A 22,101-nucleotide genomic window follows, 5' to 3' on the forward strand; every position below is an offset into this window, starting at 1 on the left:
AAGCAAACTGCTAGGAGGCATTAATTATTGCAGATGAAACAATTGCAATTACAGGCGAGCCAATTATCTGCCCGCACCGCGATGCCTGCCAGCCTCTGCATGGCAGGGTAATTAATTAGTTATCAGTTCAGAAACTCACGCAGAGACTTTGTCAGGGAATCTATAGTCTTTTCTACAGCCCAGCTGCCGACAGCATTTCATTCAATTACGTATTCATTTAAAGAATTGTGTGTGTATAGCAAATATGAATACCATATTATTCAGAAAACTCTGCTATCAGGCCTGTCGGGTGTATAAAACTTGAATGGCGGTGCGAAATCTTTCTGGGAGTCACCCTCTCCCCAACCGGTGATTTGGTGAGCGCTTTTCTCTGCACTTTTGTGGAGCGATGATTGTTTTACACTACCTGACGTCAGTCAGGAAGTGAACTCTTTGACCCAGAAATTAATAAATACAAAGACCCCACAGGAGACACAAAAACACGATGGTAAGTGACCCTGAATGCCGCATGAGTTGCCTGGAACAACGGTGAAAATCGGGAATCGGAACGCTGCATTTGCGCAAATGCCGGTAATTGATCCACGCCGCCCGATACAAACACTCTCATTCACTTGAATGGGAGCGTTTGACGACAGGTTCCAAGCAAGGAACCGGCCCTAAACTTGCAATTTAAAGTGAGTCTGAAGCGATTGAAAAAAAAGATATGGTACTTACCTAATGAGAGGGAAGGCTCTGGGTCCTAGAGGCTTCCTGCTCATCTCACAGTCCCGTCGTTCCACGCTGTCACCTCTGTTTGAATCCCCCGCCGCAGGAGGCTTCGGCAGTCTTTGGGCACGGGCGGCTCTGTACTGCACGTGTGCGGGAATGCAAGCTCGCGTATGCGCAGTACAGAGCGGCCCGTCTTTGGGAGCACTTGTCTCCAGACCATTGGTCAGAGACTGCCAACGGGAGAGCCAGCAGTGGAGCGCTGGGACTTTACGAGGAATGGGAAGGCTCTATCTATAGGACCCAGAGCCTCCTCTGCCCTGGTTTTTTTTTTTTTATTGCTTCAGACTCCTTTAATAGTGTAGATCGCTCCTTCTTCAGGTGTTCCGTTACAGTGAACCCGAGGTGTGAGCGATATGGAGGCTGCCACATTTTATTTCCTAATAAGCAATACCAGTTACCTGGCAGTCCTGTTGATCTTCCAGCATCAGTAAACAAGCATGCAGATAATCCTGCCAGACTTGAAGTCAGAGCACCTGATCTGCATATGCTTGTCCAGGGTCTTTGGTTAAAAGCATTAGAGACACAGGATCAGGGGGACAGTTAAGCAAATCATATTGTTTAAAAGGAATTAAATATTTTGGCCTCCATATCCCTGTCACCTAAGGTTCTCTTTAAGAATGGGGTCTCCGGGCCTCAACATGGGAGTCCCACCAATGCTCTCTGCTCTTTAAAGGGAGGTGAGAGGGATATGGAGGCTGACATATTTATTTCCTTTTTAAACAATGCACATTGCCTGGCTGTCCTGCTAAACCTCTGCCGCTAATACCTTTAGCCATAGACCCTATACAAGCATGCAGCAGATCAGATGTTTCTGAGAAGATTAGCCACATGCTTGTTTCAGGTGTGTGATTCAGACACTACTGCCAGGCAACTGATATGGCTTAAAAGGAAATAAATATGCCAGCCTCCATATATCTCTCACCTGGGGTTCCTTATTACGCAGGGTACCTGCACTCACCTTAGAAGCCTAATCCTAAACTTATCTCAAATCCTAACCAGGGCACTATCTGCATGGAGTTTGTATGTTCGCCCTGTCACTGTGTGGGTTTCCTCTGGGCACTCAGTTTTTCTCCCACATCCCAAAAACATAAAGAGAAGTTGTCTGTTCTATAATTTGGCCCTCAACGATATACTGTACATATGACTATGGTAGGGATTAGATTGTGACTATATACTTTTTAAAGATATGTGGATGTTGGTGCTATATAAACACTAAATAATAACACACACACGTACGTTATCTGTACAGGGTGTTGCACAGTGTTGTTGAAGCAGCAGTCTAGTCTGTTTTCTGAAAAGTCACAGCGATAAAGTAAACGCCGCACCCTTGGTTTAGGCCAAGTATTGGTGAGTGGAGTTGTCTAGTGAGGTTTTTCAGGTTGATTGACAAGACCCCTTTATTAATCCATAAGCAATGCAAAGAGACTGGCACTTCTGCAAGTGGTAACTTTATTCAAGCAGACGCAGGCTGAAGTTTGGGACACAACTGTCCCTTCTTAAGGGCCAATGAGTCAGTCTACAGGACAACTAGCGTGAAAAATTGCAAAATTCAAGATACATGTGTACACATACTTAGAAAAAAGTAAATTTCTCTAAATGCACTATAAACTAATTTTCTCCTTTGCAGCTGTCGCTTACAGTAAGCAGTAACACAATTTGACAGATCTTGAAAGGTTTGGAGTAGACTATCACCTGACCGGAGAGGGCTCTCAGTATTGTTTGATGCAACGTTAAAGTCGCACAACGTGCCCCTAACGCAGCGCATATAGGTTATCAAATTGGACGTTATTTTGCACTGCGTTGTCTCTTGGTGCGCCGTTTTCGTCGCATACTGATGGAACGAAAATGGCACATGCGGTACATTTAAAAAATAAACATTACTGAGCATGTGCAACACACAACGCAGCAAATTTATTGCTAAACGCACAGCATGCAGCACTTTCTAAATATTGCTACACGTTACAGACAACGCAACGTGTGCACTGCGAATGTGGCACAGACTTAGTATTGCTGTGCGTTAGTCCACGTTAAACATTTTCTAACGTGCAACTTTAACGTTGCACTGTGAAAGAGGCCTAAATGTTACAGTTTTTTTTTTTGCAATAGTTGTCCTTTAAATGAATCTAAGCAAGATCAGGCATCACTGCCAATCCACTCGCCAGCAAGCACTGGGGTCCATCTGGTGGCCGCAGCAAACTGTTTTCTGAAAAGGCCTCAAATAATAAGTGTGTGCGTGTGTGTCAGCTTTAAAGGACACCCGATGTGGCATGATGAGATAGTCATGTGTATATACAGTGCATAGCGCACAAATAACTACGCTGCGTTCCTTTTTTTTCGATCTCTGCCTGACAGAGTTAAACATCAGGTATGTAAGTGGCAGTTCCTGTCTGTCCCAGTCAGGACTGGTTCAGACTACAGTGCGACCCTCACTGATAAGTAATTACAAACATGAAGCACTTTCCTAGCGGAAAATGACTTCTGAGAGCAGGAAAGAGATAAAAAGGGTCAATAGTTAAAAGATTTTAGCTCTGGCATACTTCAATGAATGTGTCATTGAGCAAAAACAATAACACAGTAAAAACTTAAAAAGTAGATTTAAATATAAAATAAAACTGTGGAATATCTTAAAGTCATTTTAGGAGAAGGAGGATAGATACAATTGTTTATTTCATTAGTTTATTTTCACCTCGGGTGTCCTTTAAAACAGGCACATTAGACAAAAGAACTGGTGCTGTTTGCAGTTCAGTCGGCCTTCCTGTTGCTAAAAAGCATTGCAGCCCTGGAATGATCAGGCAGGCACATCCACACCCCTGCTGCTTATTTAGTAACAGGCCTTGCCTCTTTAATACATAATTCCAGGGAGCCAGCACACAAAGCTTGACCTTTAAACCCACTAAACTCTCCTCCACCTGTCCCAATCCGAGGTGATGTGGGTGCAGCGCGCTCCGCTCTGTCGCCGCTTCCTCCGAGCAGATAAGCTGCATTTCAGGAATAGTCCTTCTGCTCTGGAAACTGAGGCTTTATCTGCTCAGCTTTCCACGTCTCTTGTTTGTCTGCTGGTATGTGCAGCCATATCGCTGGAAGTCATGCATTGCCTCCTATGTGTTTCTGTACAAGTGGCTGAAATATTAAAGAGGAACTTTAGCGAAGAGGGGGGGGAAAAAAATCAATACACTGCAAAAAAAATAGAGAGATCAAGAAATGATTGATATTTGCCATGTAATTCATGTTGTTTGTTCCACAATCAGCCTGCAGGTCATTAGCTTTACTACTGGCATACATGAAAAAACTAGACAGCATTGCCATTATTAAAGAGAGATTGAAGCGAGTTAAAATCCATGTTTTCAACTTTAATTTATTTTAAAGACTATAGCTAGTGCTAAAACGCCACATCCCTGTGGCAAAATGAGTTTTTTATACCTCCCAAATCCCCTGGGCTAATTGCGGGGAGCGCTTCCTGCTTGAGGCAGAGCTCTGGGCTGTAGCTCTGCCTCTCGTCGCATCAATTCCCGCTGATCGCCGCCTCTTCCCGCCCCTCTCAATCTTCCTTCACTGAGAGGGGCGGGGAGAGGCTGATGCTACGTACACACATGCGACAACGATCGTTCGTTGAGAACGATGAACGAACTTTTAATTGATGAAAGAACGACCTAAGTAAAGATAGTTTTAAAAGGCGTGTAATGATCTGATCGTTAGAACGAACGTTACATCACGTAAAGCAACAATTGCGCCTGCGCATAAAAATGAGAAGTTTCACAGACAAATAGTGAAATGCGCATGTCAAGCCTAGTACGAACGACCGTTTCCAACGATGTACTACTTTTGCAAACGATCGTCGTTGGTTAAAATCCGCCGAGACAGAACTTTCTTTTGTAGCGATTTGACTCGTTCGTCGTTTGCCTTAATAGTCGGTGGTTCGTTTTTTGTAGCGATCGTCGTTGGTAAAGATCGGGGAACGATCGTTACAAACGACTATAGTCGCATGTGTGTACGCACCTTGAGATCTGCAGTGGATTGACTCGCATGGAGCCAGAGCTGAAGCTCAACGCTCTGCCTCCCGGGAAGCAAAATTCACAACCAAGAAAGTCGTGGATTTTTTTGCTCTGTGATTAGGGGGTATAAACCCCTCGTTTTGCCACAGGGATGTGGCGTTTTAGCACTAGCTATAGTGCTTAACATAAATAAGTTAAAAACATGGGCAGAGTTTCTTTAAATACTACACCCCCTAACAATGCAATTGGCTAAAAGGTTGTTGGTTTTTTTCTATAGATACTGTATACATATGCAAAAGGAGATACTGGTTGCTTGGCAGTTGGAAACAGATGTTATTTACCACAATTCAACAACGCTCACAGACAGTAAAATCACACTGTAAGAGGGGTTTCACCATAATATCAGCCATACAGACCCCCTCTGATGATCTATTTAAGAAAAAGTAAATATTTCTTGTGGCAAAGGGGGTATCAGCTACAGATTGGGAGGAAGTTCATTCCTTGGTTACAGTTCCTCTTTAAAGGACAACTGTAGTGAGAGGAATATTAAGGCTGCCATATTCACATCCTTTTAAGCAATATCAGTTGCCTGGCAGCCTTGCTGATCCTCTGTCTCTAATGCTATATACGGTACTCCATATACGGTAATTTTGTGTTAGATAGATGGTTCAGTAGATAATTTCCAACATGTCTGATCTTATTGTCGATCGAATTTTCTGATCGATTTTGTGAATGGAAATAGATTAGAAAAGATAAGAGAATCGAATCGGAAATCGATCGGACGGGAAATTGACGGGGGAAAAAAACGCATCGTGTGTACCCAGCATACTACTTTTAGCCATGGACCCTGAACAAGCATGCAGCAGATCAGGTGCTTCTGAAATTTATTGTCAGATCTGACAAGATTAGCTGCATGCTTGTTTCTAGTGTAATTCAGACACTACAGCAGCCAAAGAGTCTGCAGGACTGCCAGGCAACTGGTGTTGTTTAAAAGCAAATAAATATGGCAGCCTCCATATCCCTCTCACTACAGTTTTCCTTTAAGAAGAAAAGTACACAAGTATAGCCCTATCTCCAAACTGCCCAATTTATTTTTTTTGTCTATATAAAGTTGACATTTAAAAAAAAAATGTACCTCAGTGTGTATGGCTTACGCCATTCACGGAACAGCGCGCAAAGGATGACAGACACGCAGGGAAGGTTTTGTGATCCTATAAGCACAAGGCTTTATGGGTACAGCAAGTGGTTTTGCGTAGCTAAATGGCTGTAAATTTGCTTTATACAGCATTGAAAAGTGATTTTGCAGTGACCATGTACTTTGTATTGAAGCACAAACGCTCCAAAAATGCTGCCAGCTACTCAATTGCAATTTCGGGGAATCGCAGCAAGCCAGTCGCCCTGCTCTCCTGTAGCTGCAGCCTACTCGCTCGGCTTTTGGAATGACAGCAGAGTTCCATGAGTCAGTCAGGATCCGATTTCATTGGCTCCTGACTCCATGATCGCTGTGATTGGCTGAGAGTGATCACAGGGTCAGGAGCCAATGAAATCTGCTCCTGATCGGCTCACGAAGCTCTGAGAGCGAGTAGGCTGCAGTGCCGATAGAGCGACGCAAATGGCGAGAGAGAGACGGGTCCGTGTGATGTGATGTCGGGAGCCCTCGGTCCTTAAGGGGCCAGAGACTTCTGGTGTAGAAATGAGTAATCTAACACTTTTGGAATCCCTGGTGATTCTAAAACGCTGCTGAAAGTGCACTAGTTGGCCCAGGCCTAGCCGCTTATACTGTGCAGATCTTTGCCACCTGACTTGCCCTCTAGTGCAGTGCGGAGCTTCCTGCATCTCCGCCCTTTCTCTTTCCATAGGACAGTGCATGCTACTCAGGTTAGCAGGATACTGTACTTTCACAGGCTACAGAGCTGGAAGCATTCACAAGTGACCCTTTTGGCTTCCATATACCAGTATAGCCAGAGTTTGTAGCTTCTGATAACAGTGGGTGGGGCAACGATATTGCAAGCTCCTCCCTGCCAAGCGGAATACCTACCCCTGGTCATGGAATTCCCGCCTCGTTTATTTCTTAGTATCTTTTGGAATAGAGGGCCACCAGGCTGCAGTGCCCTGATCTGTACTTCGACATGCTAAGGCCTCTTCTAGACAGGCAACTGACTGGCGGTGAATTCACTGCCTGTCATCTGCTCTCCTACACTGGCTGGTTGCTTGTTCGCGCTCGGTACCGGCAGCCCCCCGTTTAGTTACATCTGAGCTCTGCCGCAGCCGTGCCCAGACACGACATGTGGCGCATGATGTCACAACCGCTCCTGTTTGGCTGCATTTTAATTGCACCCGAATGGCGCTCATAAGCGGCAGACGGAATGCTGAACTGCTCAGCAAGCGCGCAGTTTAGTTGTCCGTCATAAAGAGGCCTAAAGCCTTGTACACACATTCAATTTTGATTGTCCCATCGTTGGCCAATTTTACCACCTCCATGTAGCGTGAACGCTTATCTGCACAATCTCTTCAGAGTATTCGGTATCATGCTGTAGAGTGTGCTGTGATTGGATAACAGTTCCCTGTGATGTTAGCAAAGCTATTAGCATGTGGTCATAATAATGTGACTCAATTGGGTATATCTGTAAAGCAGCAGGGTCAGCCATACTATCCCAGTAAAGAAAAAAAAATACACATATAAGTAGATAAACACTTGTTCCACTTACATAACAGATGTATTGTACTGTGTACATTTTGATTTCAGTGAATTTTATTTGTAAAGAGGAAACTGTTTCAGGCATTTTCCATCTTTGCTGCCTCTGACTGAAGCCAATCCTGATGTAATTTCCTCCCTTACTCTTTTTTCTTCCTAGAAACTGCATTGTCATATCTAGCTTGCTTTATGAACACATGTGAGCACAGCATAGATCGTATTTCAGCAGCTTCTGCAGAGGGGTGAGGTGTATTTCCCTTCTTAAGGCTCATACACACATCAGACTATAGTCTTTGGAAAGTGAAAGATCACAGACCAATCTTACCACCCTTCATGTAGTATGAGAGCCATACTCTACACAGTCTTTTCTATGGAGCTGAACTCCCCATCAGACAGAAATCTTTTCAAGATGCTGCACTCACAGATGCTGTACAGACACAAAAGATCAGTATCTGCAAAAGATCTGTTCCTGCCAAAAATCCGTTCCCGCAAATTGCAATGATAGTCTATGAGATCTGCAGATCATCATACACACATGATTTAACTGACATTCATCTGCAGATCAAGCAATCATCTGCAGATCTGAAAATCCATCCTGGTGGATCTGATCTGCAGATAAATGTCAGTTAAATCATGTGTGTATGATGATCTGCAGATCACATAGACTATCATTGCAATTTTCAGGAACGGATCTTTGGCAGGAACAGATCTTTTGCAGATACTGATCTTTTGTGTCTGTACAGCATCTGTGTGTGCAGCATCTTGCAAAGATTTCTGTCTGATGGGGAGTTCAGCTCCATAGAATAGACTGTGAAGGTATGGCTCTCATACTACATGAAGGGTGGTAAGATTGGTCTGTGATCTTTCATTTTCCAAAGACTATGGTCTGATGTGTGTATGTGGCCTTAGGCTCATGTCACAATGAACTGCCCTCAGCCATTCAGTGAGGAGCAGGAATGTGGGAGGGAATATAATAAGCTTGCTTCTCCTTGGCAATGTACCAAATACAGCCAGGCTGACTGAGATTCGTTACAGCAGAAACATTTATGGTTATGTTGGAATGCAGGGTCAAGATGTAGACTGCATAATAAACACAGAGCATTGGGTAAATGGAATTTGATTTTATGGCTGACATTCCTGCTTTAATCACAGACTGAGTTGTGATTGGCCAACTTTGTAAGAGTCTTCAGTGTTCTCCCCAGAATTTGTTTCCAGCCGGGTGGCATGAAAAAGTAGCCGGGTGGGTCAAGATGAAAATGCAGGGCAACTCTGCTTACAGCATAGGAGGAGGTGAAGAGGTGAGCCGATGACAGCCGGTGGTCACCAAATCTATCTGGGTGGAGCACCCGGCTAAAAGAGCCTGGGGAGAACACTGGTCTTATTATGTGTCACACATGTTATGTTACTGAGCACTGAGTGCTTTAAAAGTGTAACTCTGGTAACATTAATGGGACACTTGCTTTCCATGTGGCTAAGGGTAAATTCAGTAATCATCCAGGCAGCTGGAGTTTTACGTGGAATCTATAATTTGGTGCCGCAGGTACCGGTATTTTCTTTTTTCATATTCCCAAATCTGAAGAAATTTTTACAAATTATTGTGCATACCAGTAATTAGTTAGCAATAATGTTTTATTGAATGCCTATAAAAACTGTCTGAACGTATGCCTGAGGGCTCGTTTCCACTAGTGCGTTGCGGAATCACGGCGAATCACCGCAGGCGAAATCGCATGCGGGTGCGATTCCGCATGCGTTTTTTGCCGCGATTTCGCATAGGTTAGGGTAATGCGATTTTAACCATGTCACTGCCTGTGTGAATTAACATGGGTACCTATGCGAAATCGCGGCAAAAAACGCATGGGGAAAACGCATGCGATTTCCCTATTTAATACATTGCGTGCGATTCGCCTGCATTCCACACGCAGGCGAATTCTGAGGGCTCTGCCGTGCAGATTTTCCCCGCACACAAAAATGCTCTGCACAACGCACAAGTGGAAACCGGCCCATCCACTTGTATTGGCTGTGCGAATCCGCATGCGGACAACGCATGCGGTTTCGCTATAGTGGAAACGAGCCCTTAACCCCCCTGACTGTATGAAAAATTCCGCCAGGGGGCAACGCAGCAGTTTTTTTTTATTTATTTATTTTTTTTTAAATCATGTAGCGAGCCCAGGGCTCGCTACATGATAGCCGCTGCTCAGCGGCATCCGCCCGCTTCGATCGCCTTCGGCGATCTCCGATCAGGAAATCCCGTTCAAAGAACGGGATTTCCTGGAGGGCTTCCCCCGTCGCCATGGCGTCAGCGACGTCGGGACGTCATTGGGAGTCCCGATCCACCCCTCGGCGCTGCATGGCACTGATTGGCCAGGCAGCGCACGGGGTCTGGGGGGGGGGCGCGCGCCGCAACGGATAGCGGCGATCGGGCGCGGGGCGGCGGCGATCGGTGTGCTGGCGCAGCTAGCAAAGTGCTAGCTGCGTCCAGCAAAAAAAAAAAAATTATGTAAATCGGCCCAGCAGGGCCTGAGCGGCACCCTCTGGCGGCTTACCCCGTGTCACACACGGGGTTACCGCCAAGGAGGTTAATGATAACCTGAGGTGGTTTTTTGGGGGGAAGATGGGACAGAGAGGCATGTTCTCTGCCTCATGACATGCCTCTGTGTCCCCCCACCGGCGCTCTCTGCCCCTTGCCCCCACACTATAGCCCCCCAAGACTAGTGACATTATTTGCTGCTGTCTCGAGGGTAAACACATGGAGAGGGATTCCCTGGTCAAAATGCCCAACAGAGGCATTCCTGCAGGGTTTCCAGAGCTGCCATTGGGCAGCTCTCTCTCCCTGGCTGCGCCCCCTGCTGCTTCCCCCCCCCCCCCCGCCTCCGAGCAGGCTGTGAATGAGAGAATGAATCTGTTTCCAGCATTGTGACCCAGGGGTCATGAAAGTGGGCCATTGCGGCCCACAGGAGTGGCGGTTTTGGCGGCTACCTGATCCCCACAGCCCCCCGTATCCGGTAGCCTATTTTTTTTTTAATTTCATGAGCTCACCTTGGGCTCTCTTTATAAGGTACCTGAAGCAAAAAAGAAAAAAAAATATTTACTTCAGTAGTGGGAAGCTTCTGAATAGTACAGAGGTCCCCCCATCTTCCTCTACCCCTCCGATCCAGTGTTGGGACCTTCTGAATAGATTCCACAAGTGCTTGTTGAATAGGTTTGTGTACAAGCACAGGCGCATGTATGGCCCACTCCTGCTCTCGCATGGCTTTCTCTTGCCTTTACCCCGGACTGAAGAAGGAGGTCCCGGCGAGCAGCGGTGGGGTACAGGAGGATTGGAGAAGGATTTTTACCCCACAGGTTTGCTTTAACCACTTAAGGACCACAGTGGTAAACCCCCCTAAAGACCAGGCCAATTTTAGCTAAAATGGCCACTGCAGCTTTAAGGCCAAGCTGCAGGGCCGCACAACACAGCACACGAGTGACCCCTCCCCTTTTCCCCCCACCAACAGAGCTATCTGTTGGTGGGGTCTGATCGCCCCCCAGTTGTTTATTTTTTTGTAAATAAATATTTATGTTGCTATTTTATATAAAGAAAAAAAACCCTTTCCTCTGCCTCCCCCAGCCAGCTTCCCTCCCTCTCCCAGCCAGCCTATCACAGCGATCGCTCTTTTGTGCCCCAGGGGGACAGCCGTGTCACAGGGCTGTCCCCAGTACAGCGCTGCTGCTGATCGCAGCGCTGCACCATGTAAACAGATGCCGATCACGCCGTCCAACAGTCTCCCGAGCGGCAATCGCCCCCCCCCCCCCCCCCCCGAGCAGGAGATGCGTGTGATCTCTTGCAAATCAGAGCCCCAGGACTTGGCACCAATTAGCGTTAGGCGGTCCTGGGGCTGCCACCGCGTCCACGCACATTGGCGTGGGGCGGTCTTTAGTTAGTTAAAGAACATCTGAGCTGGTGAGTGGAAAGGAAATTAGATTTACTAACCTGGGGCTTCTTCCATCCCCTCGCTGCCTATCCGGTCCCTCACTGTAATTCCACTGGACTCCAGCGTGCCACAGTCCCCTCAGAAAGATCCCCTGCCACAGCTGTGGTCACAGGCTACTGTGCATGTGCGGGCGCGTCCGTGCGCCTCCTTGATCTCGCTCCTATGGGCGGGAGCATTCTGGGCTTGCACAGTTTAAGGGCTTGTTCACACTATGAGCGTTTGTGGATTATTTTTTAAGCGCTGGCGATTTTATAAATTACCCTGAAAGCGCTTGTGCAAGGATTTCCTATGAGTGTTCACATATGTGTGTTTCGATTGCTTTCCAATTGTAAAAGCGATGCCTGTACCATTTTCTGAGCGCTTTGGCTCAATGGAAGGTATAGGGAAATCGCAAAAGCGATTTCCCAAGAGCTTTTAAGAATAAAGACATTGTATGTATTATTTTCCGGGTCAAAGAGTTCGGAAGTGAAAATCTCAATCGCTCAGCAAAAGTGCTTACATAAGCTCAAAGCGCAAGGAAAAACGCTTTGAAAAAAGCTCAATAAATCGCTCAGCGCTTGTGATGGCGATTAATAATGTGAACAAGGCCTTAGTCATTGTGAACTGCGCAAGCACAGAACATTCCCGAGCACAGAACATTCCCGAGCACAGGCTCACGATCAAGAGAGGGATGCAGACGCACCTGCAACCACAGCTGTGGCCAGGGATCTTTCTGAGGGGACTTCAGCACCCTGGAGGGCATTGGAACTACAGAAAGTGACCTGGTAGACTGCAAGGGGCTGGAAGAGGTCTCAGGTAAGTAAATCGAACCCCCGGCCACCTCGGATGTCTTTTACTGTAAACCTTGTATTAAAACGTGAGGAAGAGAAAAACACTCATCAGGTTTTGTTTTTTCCTTACATTATTTCCTGTCCCATAGACCAGCGGGCTTCATATAAAAGCAGGGGTAGTCCAAGAGACAAGAAGTAATAGAATATGGCTTCATTGAGGACGCAGACAGATTATAAGCGCTTTTCTACACTATAATTCAGAGTATAAGATTATTTGTTGTCATATTTATATATTTTTTGATAATTGTCCATCCCTTCTACAAACCAGGAAAGGTGAGCAGAGATCTGATTGGTTAGTGTAGGAAGCGCATGTTCATTGTACTGTGTGTGGTGAGAGAAGGGCCCGTCTCGGGGCACAGGATTCTGGGATGCCTTCAGCCTGCACCAAACTTCCTTGTTTAACTTTTATTGCACGTGGGAGAGGTGGCCAAAGTCTGAGCTGTGTGAGTGAGGAGAGGACATGCCGTGTCTCGTCCCGGTGCTGCTGGTGGAGAGGTCACGGGTGTCCTGTGCGCTGTCTGACATGTTTAGAATGAGGGGATCACAGATATGCTCTTAGGGCCGGTGTCACTGTCTCCCCTGGAGTCACAGAATCCCCTCCTTTGTGTTTCAGGATGAGATCTCGGTGAGAAGAGTCGTGTCGGATATGAATGACCCCACATGGGCAGATAAGTCGGGGAGCCCCAGCGAGGAGGAGAAGATGAGGAGCCCCCAGAACGTGCCAGGCCCTGGAGAGGACGGTGAGTCTGGTTTGGGGAGGGAAGGGTTACGCTGGCAGTGTGGAATGTGCAGAGAGAACAGGTCAGGGTGACAGAGGGGTGTGTGCAGCACCTGGATGAGCTGCATTGTGAAAGGTGTATATGGGCAGATCACGTGATCAGGGCACAGAGCCTCTCCTGGGAGTGCAATCCGAGACCACTCTGTTACTACTGAGTGCAATCACAGACCACCCTGTGTTACTACTGAGTGCAATCACAGACCACCCTGTGCTCCTGCTGTGTAATCACAGACCACCCTGTACTACTGAGTGCAATCACAGACCACCCTGTGCTCCTGCTGAGTGCAATCACAGACCACTCTGTTACTACTGAGTGCAATCAGAGACCACCCTGTGCTCCTGCTGAGTGCAATCACAGACCACTCTATGTTACTACTGAGTGCAATCACAGACCACCCTGTGCTCCTGCTGAGTGCAATCACAGACCACCCTGTGCTCCTGCTGAGTGCAATCACAGACCACCCTGTGCTCCTGCTGAGTGCAATCACAGACCACCCTGTGCTACTACTGAGTGCAATCAGAGACCACCCTGTGCTCCTGCTGAGTGCAATCACAGACCACTCTATGTTACTACTGAGTGCAATCACAGACCACCCTGTGCTCCTGCTGAGTGCAATCACAGACCACCCTGTGCTACTACTGAGTGCAATCACAGACCACCCTGTGCTAATGCTGAGTGCAATCCGACACCACCATTTGCTACTACTGAGTGTTTACAGGCAGTGCAATCTGAGACCACCCTGTACCACTACTGAGTGTTTATGAGTAGTGCAATCTGAGACCACCCTGTGCTACTACTGAGTGTTTACAGGCAGTGCAATCTGAGACCACACTATACTACTACAAAAGGCTTGTACACGCGTGCAACTTTTCCGCCCAACTACCATCCAAATGTGTTCTGTCAGACAATAGTTGGGCGTGTGTATGTACTAGACGAGCGACTGATAATAGGCGGTTTGCCCGACTCTTGGGCTGATAACGTGCAGTTGGCCACGTTTGTACAAGTTGCTTGAACGACTTGTGTTTTGAATGAGGCCATGTTGTGCAGTCCACTGTTCCGCTTGCTTGCGCAGTATGCAAATGAGTTGGTCATGCAGTTGCTTGGTGCACAGAAAATACAAGTCGTGAGGTTGGTCATGTCGTTGGGTTGGTCATGCACTTTTGTTGGACGTGTGTACAAGCCTTAGAGAGACACTGAAGCGAAAAAAAAATGATGATATTATGATTTGTATGTGTAGCACAGCTAAGAAATAAAACATTAAGATCAGATACATCAGTGTAATTGTTTCCAGTACAGGAAGAGTTGAGAAACTCCAGTTGTTATCTCTATGCAAACAAGCCATTAAGCTCTCCGACTAAGTTAAGGTGGCCATACACTGGCCCGATTCGCTGCCGTTTCAACAGCAGATTCGATCACTGGGATCGAATCTGCTGCCAATCGTTTGCGCTACACGCCGAATTTTGATCCTTTTCGTCCGATCCCGTTGATCGCTCCGTGCGGAAAATTAGCGTCGATCGCCCGCGGGTAGGGAGCGCGTCGCTAGCGGCGTTCGAGTACCCGACGACCGACGCAATAGAGCCGCATACATTACCTGCTCCGCTGGCACGACTACCCCCGGTCACCGCTGCTCCGTGTCCGCGCTGGTCTCCGGCATGCTTCAGTTCCTCCTGTCCGGCAGGAAGTTTAAACAGTAGAGGGCGCTCTACTGTTTAAACTTCCTGCCGGGCAGGAAGAAGTAAAGCATGCCGGGGCCGGAGACCAGAGCAGAGACAGAGCAGCGGTGACCGGGGGACTAGAGTCGCGCCGGCGGAGCAGGTAAACATGCGGGCGGGCGCGGCGGCAGCACCACCACCACCACAACAGATTGTGAACGGTTTCAGGCTGAAATCGGTTCACAATCTGTTTGCAGTGAAGGTAGCCATACGATCCCTCTCTGATCAGATTTGATCAGATAGGGATCTGTCAGTTGGTCGAATCTGATGGCAAATCGACCAGTGTATGGCTACCTTTAGTGGTGGAGAGGGCTGTTATCTGACTTTTATTATCTCAGCTGTTCCTGGACTATTTACTTTTCCTCTGCTAGAGGAGAGGTCATTACTTCACAGACTGCTCTGAAAGACTCATTTTGAATGCTGAGTGTTGTGTAATCTGCACATATTATAGAATGATGCAATGTTAGAAAAAACACTATATACCTGAAAATAAAAGTATGAGAATATTTTCTTTGCTGCTAATCTTCCAGTAATTATTCATAGTACACAACCAATTCACTATATCATATATTTTTTTTCGCTTCAGTGTCTCTTTAAGTGCTTAGAGGTTGTGCAGTCCATGCTGTCTCGCTAAGTGATCACAAGTGATGCCTTCAGATACCCCCCCTCTGTAATGCTGACTGTCCTATATCACTACTGAGTGTTTACAGGTAGCACAATCACACCATCCTGTGTAGCTGCTTGTGTTTTTAGCTGGTGCAGACAGAGATCATCCTGTGTCATTGCTGGAATGTACTTCATGTGCAATCAGAGGTTTTTATTATTATTTAGTATTTACTAGCTGAAGACCTGGCTCCGGTATGCATTTGGTTGTTGTGGGTTCGGCCACTTTTTGTAACCTTGATACACAGTCAATCTGTGACCAAGCTTGTGAGCTTTGGGGTCCTTTGCATCAATACGGTAATTCATTTTCTGAATTTGAACCCCAGTCACCCAGTGACCAACTGTAGCAGGTTTGATGCCTCTGCTATTAACAGTGTAAAAATGGCAGCAATTTAAATATTCCCCTTGAAAATCAATGGGAAATTTTGATTGGCTATTGTAGGCTCCACCCACTTAACTGAATATTAATCCCAGTCACCCAGTGACCAAGTGTGAAAACTTTGAGAACCCTGCCATTAACAGTCTAAGAATGGCTGCAGTTTACATTTTCCCATTTGAGATGAATGGCTGAAATGTGATTGGCAGTTTTGTGCTCTGCCCACTTTCACTGAAATTTACTACAGGTGGGTGTTGCTACTGTTTTTTAATACAAGAATAAGCTGTATAGTGCATATATAGTGGATGTACAGTGAGGAGCAGTGTGGTAGCGGATGTACAGTGAGGAGCAGAGTGGTAGTGGATGTACGGTGAGGAGCAGTGTGGTAGCGGATGTACAGTGGGTAGCAGTAGGGTAGCGGATGTACAATGAGGAGCAGAGTGGTAGTGGATGTACAGTGAGGAGCAGTGTGGTAGCGGATGTGCAGTGAGGAGCAGAGTGGTAGCGGATGTACAGTGAGGAGCAGTGTGGTAGCGGATGTACAGTGAGGAGCAGTGGGGTAGTGGATGTACAGTGAGGAGCAGAGTTGTAGTGGATGTACAGTGAGGAGCAGTGTGGTAGTGGATGTACAGTGGGTAGCAGTGTGGTAGCGGATGTACAGCGAGGAGCAGAGTGGTAGCGGATGTACAGTGAGGAGCAGTGTGGTAGCGGATGTACAGTGAGGAGCAGTGGGGTAGTGGATGTACAGTGAGGAGCAGAGTTGTAGTGGATGTACAGTGAGGAGCAGTGTGGTAGCGGATGTACAGTGGGTAGCAGTGTGGTAGCGGATGTACAGCGAGGAGCAGAGTGGTAGCGGATGTACAGTGAGGAGCAGTGTGGTAGCGGATGTACAGCGAGGAGCAGAGTGGTAGCAGATATACAGTGATCAGCAGTGTGGTAGTGGATGTACAGTGATCAGCAGTGTGGCAGCGGATATACAGTGAGGAGCAGTGTGGTAGCGGATGTACGGTGAGGAGCAGTGTGGTAGCGGATGTACGGTGAGGAGCAGTGTGGTAGCGGATGTACAGTGAGGAGCAGTGGGGTAGCGGATGTACAGTGAGGAGCAGTGGGGTAGCGGATGTACGGTGAGGAGCAGTGTGGTAGCGGATGTACGGTGAGGAGAAGTGTGGTAGCGGATGTACAGTGAGGAGCAGTGGGGTAGCGGATGTACAGTGAGGAGCAGTGTGGTAGCGGATGTACAGTGAGGAGCAGTGTGGTAGCGGATGTACAGTGAGGAGCAGTGTGGTAGCGGATGTACAGTGAGGAGCAGTGGGGTAGTGAATGTACAGTGAGGAGCAGAGTTGTAGTGGATGTACAGTGAGGAGCAGTGTGGTAGTGGATGTACAGTGAGGAGCAGAGTTGTAGTGGATGTACAGTGAGGAGCAGTGTGGTAGCGGATGTACAGTGGGTAGCAGTGGGGTAGCGGATGTACAATGAGGAGCAGAGTGGTAGCGGATGTACAGTGAGGAGCAGTGTGGTAGCGGATGTACAGCGAGGAGCAGAGTGGTAGCGGATATACAGTGATCAGCAGTGTGGTAGTGGATGTACAGTGATCAGCAGTGTGGCAGCGGATATACAGTGAGGAGCAGTGTGGTAGCGGATGTACAGTGGGGAGTAGTGTGGCAGCGGATGTACAGTGAGGAGCAGTGGGGTAGTGAATGTACAGTGAGGAGCAGAGTTGTAGTGGATGTACAGTGAGGAGCAGTGTGGTAGTGGATGTACAGTGAGGAGCAGTGTGGTAGTGGATGTACAGTGAGGAGAAGTGTTGTAGTGGATGTACAGTGAGGAGCAGTGTGGTAGCGGATGTACAGTGAGGAGCAGAGTTGTAGTGGATGTACAGTGAGGAGCAGTGTGGTAGTGGATGTACAGTGAGGAGCAGTGTGGTAGCGGATGTACAGTGAGGAGCAGTGTGGTAGCGGATGTACAGTGAGGAGCAGTGGGGTAGTGGATGTACAGTGAGGAGCAGAGTTGTAGTGGATGTACAGTGAGGAGCAGTGTGGTAGCGGATGTACAATGAGGAGCAGTGTGGTAGCGGATGTACAGTGGGTAGCAGTGTGGTAGCGGATGTACAATGAGGAGCAGTGTGGTAGCAGATGTACAGTGAGGAGCAGTGTGGTAGCGGATGTACAGTGAGGAGCAGTGTTGTAGTGGATGTACAGTGAGGAGCAGTGTGGTAGTGGATGTACAGTGAGGAGCAGAGTTGTAGTGGATGTACAGTGAGGAGCAGTGTGGTAGCGGATGTACAGTGGGTAGCAGTGGGGTAGCGGATGTACAATGAGGAGCAGAGTGGTAGCGGATGTACAGTGAGGAGCAGTGTGGTAGCGGATGTACAGTGAGGAGCAGTGTGGTAGCGGATGTACAGTGAGGAGCAGTGTGGTAGCGGATGTACAGCGAGGAGCAGAGTGGTAGCGGATATACAGTGATCAGCAGTGTGGTAGTGGATGTACAGTGATCAGCAGTGTGGCAGCGGATGTACAGTGGGGAGTAGTGTGGCAGCCGATGTACAGTGAGGAGCAGTGGGGTAGTGAATGTACAGTGAGGAGCAGTGTGGTAGAGGATGTACAGTGAGGAGCAGTGTGGTAGCGGATGTACAGTGAGGAGCAGTGGGGTAGTGGATGTACAGTGAGGAGCAGAGTTGTAGTGGATGTACAGTGAGGAGCAGTGTGGTAGCGGATGTACAGTGAGGAGCAGTGTGGTAGCGGATGTACAATGAGGAGCAGTGTGGTAGCGGATGTACAGTGAGGAGCAGTGTGGTAGCGGATGTACAGTGAGGAGCAGTGTGGTAGCGGATGTACAGTGAGGAGCAGTGGGGTAGTGGATGTACAGTGAGGAGCAGAGTTGTAGTGGATGTACAGTGAGGAGCAGTGTGGTAGCGGATGTACAATGGGTAGCAGTGTGGTAGCGGATGTACAATGAGGAGCAGAGTGTTAGCGGATTTTCAGTGAGGAGCAGAGTGGTAGTGGATGTACAGTGAGGAGCAGTGTGGTAGCGCATGTACAGTGAGGAGCAGTGTGGTAGCGGATGTACAGTGGGTAGCAGAGTGGTAGCGGATGTACAATGAGGAGCAGTGTGGTAGTGGATGTACAGTGAGGAGCAGTGTGGTAGCAGATGTGCAGTGAGGAGCAGAGTGGTAGTGGATGTACAGTGAGGAGCAGAGTGGTAGTGGATGTACAGTGAGGAGCAGTGTGGTAGCGGATGTACAGTGAGGAGCAGAGTGGTAGTGGATGTACAGTGAGGAGCAATGGGGTAGCGGATGTACAGTGAGGAGCAGAGTGGTAGTGGATGTACAGTGGGTAGCAGTGGGGTAGCGGATGTACAATGAGGAGCAGAGTGTTAGCGGATTTTCAGTGAGGAGCAGAGTGGTAGTGGATGTACAGTGAGGAGCAGAGTGGTAGCGGATGTACAGTGGGTAGCAGTGTGGCAGCAGATGTACAGTGATCAGCAGTGTGGCAGTATACGTTTCCAGTCCGTTTAAACGTATGTCCTTTCTTCTTGTGTGTTTCTATTGGATAGGAGATGATGTTGAGGGGAGGAGCAGGCAGTAGGCAATCCGTTTTTGCCTCTGTTTTGTGTGCAAATGTTCTCTGTGTAGAGGGAAATCTGTTTTTGTGTAGCCTTTCACTACCCCTCTGTATATCCGGGGTCCGTGAAAAACCTGCAAATCCGGACTCTCCGTTCAGTTTTTCGAACCCGTTTTTTAAAGTGTGTGAAGACGGCCGCTATTTTAAACATTGGTATCCGTGGCTCCGGTTTTGATCCAGGCCAAAAAGCAAACCGGAGCCACGGATACATTTTTTTTTTTTGTTTTAAACAAGTGTGAACCAACCGTGTGTATGTGACATCCTGCAGTTGCTGAGCATAGGCACACTGTCATTTTGGTGTCACCTCAGTGTGTGACATCCTCCAGTTGCTAAGCATAGGCACACTGTCATTTTAGTGTCACCTCACAGGGTTGGGCTGGGAGGATGTACAGTGTGGGACTGGCAGGGATAATGCAGCTTAATCTTTGTAAAATCAATTGAGATTCTGTGAAAGAAGAAAATGGGGGAGGGGAGCGTCTCCTGCCTCAGCCCCCCTCCTCCCGGCCTGCGCAGTATGGCAGACCCCCATCCTCCCTTCCCTCTCCCTGGAAGACAGACACTCTCCCTCTCTCTGAAATTCATTTTCACTGAGCAGAGAGTAATCTCAGCCTAGCCATAGCCAGGGAAAAGTTGTGACAGGAGTGGGTGGTTATTAGGAATGCATGGAGAAGGGTGAATGGACATTATTTTGGAGTGAGTCTGTGTCAGTTCCGGTTCCTCTCAGGGTGAGGGTATTTTCCCCACGGATTCCTCCTCTCCTCACAGAAGGTCCCCTCTTCTTTGTGTGAGGAGACTCTGGAAACAAGCGTCTGTGGTAGCTCTGCGCCTCGGCATCCAGCAGGATGGTTGTCTTTGGACTGACAGGGAGTGTCCATATAGTGAAGTGCCGAGTCTCTTCAGGACAGCCAGGCTGTTGGGGATAGTGGTAGGAGGCCTCCACAAATAAAAAACCCTCATTAAAGAGACTCTGTAAGATCAAAAAATTCCCCTGGGGGTACTCACCTCGGGAGGGGGAAGCCTCAGGATCCTAATGAGGCGTCCTCTGTCCCACGGGGGTCTCGCTGCAGCCCTCTGAACAGCGGCCCAACAGACCCAACAGCCTGTTCAATATTTACCTTTCCAGGCTCCAGCGCTGTTGCGGCTTTCGGCTCTGAAGTAGGCGGAAATACCTGATCTCAGTCAGGTCCGCTCTACTGCGCAGGCGCCGGAGACTTGCGCCTGCGCAGTAGAGCAGACCCGACGGCGATCAGGTATTTCCGCCTACTTCGGAGTCGCCAGAGCGCCTGTGCAGGAGCCGGGAAGGTAAATATTTACATCCCTGCTGTTTGGAGGGCTGCAGTGAGACCCCCGAGGGACGGAGAACGGTGTGGGAAGCCTCATTGAGACCCTGAGGCCTACCCCTCCCGAGGTGAGTACCCCCCAGGGGACTTTTTTTGACGTTACAGGTTTTCTTTAATGGGTCACTATCGTGGAAAAAATGGTAAGCAGTTAAAATCAGAACTTGACAGGTTGTGGGTCAGTCCATATCCTCATGGGGGTTCCTCAGGGTTTTTTTTGTTTTCAGCAGCATTTCCTGAACATCAGCTGCAAAGTCTAACTGACAAAATCATGTGCAAGTGATTAGGGAGGCTGGCTGGTATCTTACTATTTTGGCAGTTAAACTGCTGTTCAGGAAATGCTGTTGAAAACAAAGAAAATCCTGAGAATCCTCCGTGAGGAGATGGACTGGCCCAAAAGCAATCGGTTCTGTCAGATTTTAACTGCCTACTTTTTTTCACGATAGTGGTCCCTTAAAGAAGAACTCCAGTGAAAATAATGTAATATGCTTAATTTTTACAATAATTACTGAATGTATAAATGATTGTCAGTGTGTGCCCATTGTAAAATCTTTCCTTTTCCTGATTTACATTCTGACATTTATCACATGGTGACATTTTTACTGCTGGCAGGTGATGTCACTGGATGGAGATGCTGCTTGCTTTTTCGGCAGTTGGAAACAGCTTTTTAAACAGCTGTTTTCTTTCTTATGTATATTTGTTCCCCATTATTTGTTTTGTATGGAAACGCTACGGAAGATGTTAGCGCTATATAAATAAAAAATAATAATAGCTGTTATTTCCCACAATGCAAGAAGGCTCCCACAGTGTTATGACAGGACCTCAGAGCTGCGAGGCACTGACATCACACTGTGGGAGGGGTTTCACCACAATATCAGCCATACAGAGCCCCCTGATGATCCGTTTGAGAAAAGGAATAGATTTCTCATGTAAAAGGGGGTATCAGCTACTGATTGGGATGTAGTTCAATTCTTGGTTCTCTGTAAGCTGACCATGTGTCACCAGTTTGGTGATCGATAGTTAAAGCACAGCTGAGGTGAGAGGGATATGGAGGCAGACATATTTTCCTGCTTTTAAACAATACCAGTTGCCTGGCAGTCCTGCTGATTGACTGGCTCTAATGCGTGAAGGCTCTGTTTCCACCTGCAGCTGGGACCATGTGCGGCCAGCGGGTGCGGAAAGTGTATTGACCGCTTCGTTGGTCCGCCATAGTCCTGCTTGAGCCAGGAGCGGATGCTCTTCCCCATAGGCAATGTGGAGGAACGCATCCGCCTGGCCCAGGATCATCGCAGACTGAATGTTAGGGCATCGATTTCTAGCAGATTGCACAGAAACAACAATAATAATTGTATGACCAC

At 47.8% G+C, this 22,101-nt stretch overlaps 1 protein-coding gene across 2 annotated transcripts in view; it reads left to right on the forward strand.

The window, feature by feature from the left end:
- NOL4L (nucleolar protein 4 like) overlaps positions 1-22,101 on the forward strand; it is a 75,010-nt gene that overhangs the window by 11,005 nt on the left and 41,904 nt on the right. For both annotated transcript variants that reach the window (XM_068263934.1, XM_068263935.1), the window contains exon 2: positions 12,870-12,996. In XM_068263934.1, coding sequence (XP_068120035.1) covers positions 12,903-12,996 — 94 coding nt within the window. In that variant the 5' untranslated portion in view covers positions 12,870-12,902. The remainder of the gene's footprint in view (positions 1-12,869; positions 12,997-22,101) is intronic.

The sequence above is a fragment of the Hyperolius riggenbachi genome, chromosome 12, assembly GCF_040937935.1.
Source record: "Hyperolius riggenbachi isolate aHypRig1 chromosome 12, aHypRig1.pri, whole genome shotgun sequence".
In the NCBI taxonomy this organism is placed as follows: domain Eukaryota; kingdom Metazoa; phylum Chordata; class Amphibia; order Anura; family Hyperoliidae; genus Hyperolius; species Hyperolius riggenbachi.